The 5,122-nt window shown below is 45.9% G+C and overlaps 1 protein-coding gene across 1 annotated transcript in view; it reads right to left on the bottom strand.

Moving 5' to 3' along the window:
- Window positions 1-4,638, bottom strand: part of LOC119577117 (chorion peroxidase-like) — a 50,416-nt gene extending 45,778 nt beyond the window's left edge. Inside the window, exons 1-2 of the mRNA XM_037924803.1 lie at window positions 4,606-4,638; window positions 3,299-3,608 (exon numbers count right to left, since the gene is read on the bottom strand). Of these exons, the coding sequence (XP_037780731.1) occupies window positions 3,299-3,321 (23 nt within the window). The 5' untranslated portion in view covers window positions 3,322-3,608; window positions 4,606-4,638. The remainder of the gene's footprint in view (window positions 1-3,298; window positions 3,609-4,605) is intronic.
- Window positions 4,639-5,122: the final 484 nt, after the last annotated feature.

Below are 5,122 nucleotides of genomic sequence, written 5' to 3'. Positions count from 1 at the left end.
AACCCAAAAAAAAAAAAAATTTTTTTTTTGGGGAAAAAAAAAAAAAATGGGAAAAAAAAAACCAATAAATATAAAAAAAAAGAAAAAAATTTAACCTTCTTTAAATTTTAAAAACCGGGAAATTTTTTAAAACTGGGGAAACTCAGTGTAAACTCAAACCTTAAAGACGAACAAAAGGGGATAAAGGGAAAAGTGGAAAATAGAAATATAAATAATATAAGAGAATAAAGTTTAAAAAAAGAAATAAAAAAAACCTAAATAAAAGATGAAAAAATGTTTATGAAAGAATAAAGGAATTTAAAAAAGGTTTTGAACTTGACTTTGAACTTGACTCTCTCTCTCTCTTTCCTCTCCTCTCTTCCTTCTTCTCCCTCCCCTCTCTCTCTCTCTTCCTCTCCTTCTCTCCTCTCTCTTTTCTCCCCTCCTCTCTCTCTCTCTCTCTCTTCTCTCTCTCTCTCTCCTCTCTCTCTCTCTCTTTTCTTCCCTTTTCTCTTTTCCCTCTCTCTTCCCCTCTCTTCTCTTTCCTTTCTCTCTCTCTTCCTCTCTCTCTCTCTCTCTCTTCTCCTCTCTCTCTCTCTTCCTCTCCCTCTCTCTCTCTCTTCCTTTTTCTCTGTCTCTCTCTCTCTTCTCTCTCTCTTCCTCCTCTCTCTCTCTCTCTCTCCTCTGTCTCTCTCTCTTCCTCTCTCTCTTCCCCTCCCCCCCTCTCTCCTCCTCTCTTTCTTTTCTCTCTCCTTTTCTTCCTCTCTCTCTCCTTTCTCTCTCTCCTTTCTCTCTCTCTCTCTCTTCCTCTCTCTCTCTCTCTCTTCCTCTCTCTCTCTCTCTCTTCCTCTCTTTCTTCCCCTCTCTCTCTTCCCATCCCCCCTCCCCCCCCCCTCTCTCCTCTCTCTCCCCCCTTTCTCTCTCCTCTTTTCTCTCTCTCTCCCCCTCTCTCTCTCTCTCTCTCTCTCTCTCTCTCTCTCTCTCTCTCCTTCCGGATCGTGGAAGTGTGCGCGTACGTCTGCGTTTGGGTATGTAAGTACTAGTATGTGTATGTCGGTGCATGTGTACCATAAAAAAGTTTACGTACATGCCTGTGTACATCTATGTCCTCAGTGTATATGTACATGTCACTGTCCTTTCGACGAGACGCTTGAATAACTTACTACCAAAGATTACTTTCTGCCTCTGTGTGATCTCCTCAAACACCTGCCTCGACGCCGTGCCCTCGCTCGCCCCGTTATTACAGAGTAAAAAAAAATAGGATAATGGAGAAAGGAGAAAGGAGAGGAGAGGAGAGGAGAGGAGAGGAGAGGAGAGAGAGAGAGAGAGAGAGAGAGAGAGAGAGAGAGAGAGAGAGAGAGAGAGAGAGAGAGAGAGAGACTTTGTTCTGACACCCGAGTTTTTGCTTTGGTCGCAGCAGAAAGCATTTTGGGAACGGGAGCGGCGAGAGCTGATGAGAGAGAGATACGTCACTGGAATTTGGCGGAGAAGAAGGAGAAGATAAAGAGAGTGGGAGGGAGAGAGGAGACGGAGGAGAGGGAGAGAGGAGAAAGAGAGAGGGAAAGAAGGAGGGCAGGCGAGAAGAGAGAGAGAGAGAGAGGAGAGAGAGAGAGAGAGAGAGAGAGAGAGAGAGAGAGAGAGAGAGAGAGAGAGAGAGAGAGAGAGAGAGTAAAACCTAAAAAAGAGAGAGAGGAAGAAAGACAGAAGGAGAGTGAGTAAAAGACTAAAAGAGAGAGATAGAGAGAGGAGAGTGGAGAGTGGAGGAGAGCAAAAGGCTAAAAGCAATAGAGAGAGATCAAAGTTTCTGACAATGCTGAAGCCCGCCTAAGTCGCAGAGGAGGCGCCCTTAACAACACCAGCTCGAGGTGCATCCTGGTTGGCGGGCGAGGGGGGGGGGGTGGAAAGCAGATGGGAAAATGAGAGAGAGAGAGAGAGAGAGAGAGAGAGAGAGAGAGAAGAGAGAGAGAGAGAGGGGAAGAGAGGAAGAGAGGAAGAGAGGAAGAGAGAGAGGGCAGGAGGGAGGGCAGGAGGGAGGGCAGGAGGGAGGGCGGAGGGGGGAGGGAGGGAGGGAGGCAGGAAGAGAGGGCGGGAGGAGGAAGGGAAGGAGGAGGGGGAAGAGAGGGAAGAGGGAGGGGGGGAGAGAGGAAGAGAGAGAGAAGAGAGAGAGAGAGAGAGAGAGAGAGAGAGAGAGCGAGAGAGAATCAGACACACAGGCAGACAGGCAGAGACAGAGACCTCAATACAGGACGAGAGAAAGTTCGACAATTAAAAAAATAATAATAATAAAAATAAAAATAAAGAAGAAGAAAGGGCGCTTATGGCCACGGTGTTCCTGCGCCGCCGGGAGTAACGATGGTAATTAGGGAAGATGGCACTGATAATTGCCTCAGTCATAAGACGGGGTGGGAACTGATGCTGTCAGAGGGAACGCAGGAGCAAAACACACACGGAGTTAGCGAGAGAAATGGCGGGTGGGGTGCCGAAGGGGGGGTGAGGGGGATGAGGGTGGGGGAGGTAAGAGAAAGAGGAAGGGAGAGGAGAGAGATAGAGAGGAAAGAAAGGAGATATATGTATGTCTGTTTGTGTATGTATATAGGTATTGGAACATAAATATGTATGTATATATGTATATACATCGTATAAATATGCTATGTATTTCTAGTAGGACATGTTATACAATTTATATATGTATATAATATATATATACATATGCATATGTATTTCTATGTAGGTACATGTATATACAAAATATATATGTATATCTGTATATATATATATGCAAGCATGCATGCATGTACACACATTCATGCATGAACGCGCGCGCGCAAATACACGCACACACGGACGCGCACACGCACGCGCGCGCTCACACACACACACACACACACACACACACACACACACACACACACACACAACACACACACACACACACACACACACACACACACACACACCAATATATGTACAAAAATATATATATATATATATATAAATATATATATATATATATATAGTAATATATATGAGAGAGAGAGAGAGGAGAGAGAGAGAGAGAGGAGAGAGGGAGAGAGAGAGATGGAGAGAGAGAAATAACGAGAGGAGAGAGAGCAGAGAGAGAAGAGAGAAGAGATAGAGAGAGAGAGGAGAGAGAGGAGAGAGAGAGAGAGAGAGAGAGGAGAGAGAGAGAGGAGAGGAGAGAGAGGAGAGAGAGAGAGTCAGAGGTTGGGCAGTGAATCATGGAGACATACACACAGACAGACAGACAGAAAGAAGGAGGAAGAGAGAAAGAAACAGAGGAAGACGTCACAATACTCACCCCGCCTGGTGCCTCGGTCTCATAGCTCCGTGTGCAGACAAGGGTGATCGTCTCGCACGGGCGAATAACGCCGTACGTTTGTGTGTGTGCGTTTGTTTCCCTCTCCGTGTGTGCGGAACGTGGCCAGAGATCGGCTCAACCCTTGACGTTTTCCTGTGGCTTTTCTGTCTGTCTTGGTATTATTGGTATCACTGTCTTACAAAAGTAAACTTTTACTGGTCTGTTTTTTGTTGTTGTTGTTGTTTACACTTGCGTTGATTTTCACTTCGTTTCGGTCATTTTCCACAAAGGGTTCGAGGATCTTGCACTCCTAACAGTAAGAAATTTATGGTCATTTAAGAAAGCACGAAACAGGACCGGTTTTACGCAGTATACCCGGACATTCTTATGTACAACTTTGAAGTCATTACAGTTTGCAACAAACGTTTAACCTCGACTGACCGCAACCTGCATTACAAATCTGAGTACCTATTTAATCCTGAACACATTGTTCTCATTTACATAATGACCAAAATGCATTACTGACAAAGGAATGTTCGATTCGATCGTCCCACCTTTCGACAGCGAGGGAAACGGGGAGGGGGGCCTACCAAGCTACTTATCGAGTGGGCTGTTGGGCAATGTGGAATAGAAAGTTTCCCCTTCGAGCGGAAACAATCCCCCCCCACCACCACAACACGACCCCCTCTCCTATTCGGTCGGGAGCTAAGGGCAAGTTCCTCCCTTCCCCTCACCCCCCCCCCCATACAAGGCGCCCGTCACAACCTGGCTCTTCCACTCATTTTCCCTGATTATGACGGTCTTACGTGTCTTGGGGGGGGGGGGAGGCGGCACCGCTGGCATCGCTTCTCGTGGTCATTACGCAACGAGGAAATAATTCAAGTTCGGAGCGATCTCTTTTCCTTTTCTGATTAATGATAAAAGACAAAAGACAAAAAGGCGATCGTTCTTTCACAATTTCTCGTCTGAGGAAGGAATTTGTTAACGAAGTCCTTTATCAAATTACACAAAGAGAGAGCAAACGGAATATCACGCGTAGAACGCAATTGTGAACCCCGGTCGACTGCTGTGAGGCAATACTCGACATGAAATGGAATGAGAGCGAGCGAGAATTAATAATAAAAAGAAAAAGAAAAAAAAAAAAACACGTCAAACCAAAAACTAAAAGTTCGACAAAGGGATATCACACAAATATTTCTCTTTTATCACAACACGTTCACCGGAAGAAAAAAAACTCATGTCCCAGCAAATCACGACTCGAGGTAAAGACCGAGCGTTCCCATGCACAAAAACCAGCGGCGGCGCACCACCTCGCGACCAGGACCGACAGCACTGGCGGAAAGTAGAGAACCCTCGACTCCATCAGCTGTGGAGAGGGAGGGCTGCCAGACGTCGCTGGATGATACTTTCTCTCGCGTCACGCCGGGGAATTCTTAGTGGCACTGAGGGCTCTAATCAGGGCTTGGGTTAGACCTAAGTGCTGGGAATGTCACTGGGTTTGATCAGCCTAAGGGCAGGCTTTGCTTGCTTGAAATGGTCTTGTCCGGAGAATCAGATGCACTCAGCGCTTCAGTAAAATACAATAAAAAACGGATGCATTGGAGGACAAAATTTCCTGGAAAGTGATTAGTCTTAATAAAATTTTGTATCAACAATTTTTTCCTGTTTGTTTTTTAACAACGCCTCCACCCCCACCCCCCATGCTGACATTCCCAACCTCATTTAAGGTAAAGGCAGGATGTGGTTATCAATCACGATCTGCAAGAAGGAAATCCGGAGTGTGATCACGGCTGTCAGAGATCACACTTCATTTCGGCCAAACTA

This window comes from Penaeus monodon, chromosome 9, assembly GCF_015228065.2.
Source record: "Penaeus monodon isolate SGIC_2016 chromosome 9, NSTDA_Pmon_1, whole genome shotgun sequence".
Taxonomy (NCBI): domain Eukaryota; kingdom Metazoa; phylum Arthropoda; class Malacostraca; order Decapoda; family Penaeidae; genus Penaeus; species Penaeus monodon.
The sequence above is the reverse complement of the archived record's forward strand: the minus strand, read 5'-3'. Positions and strand labels throughout refer to the sequence as shown.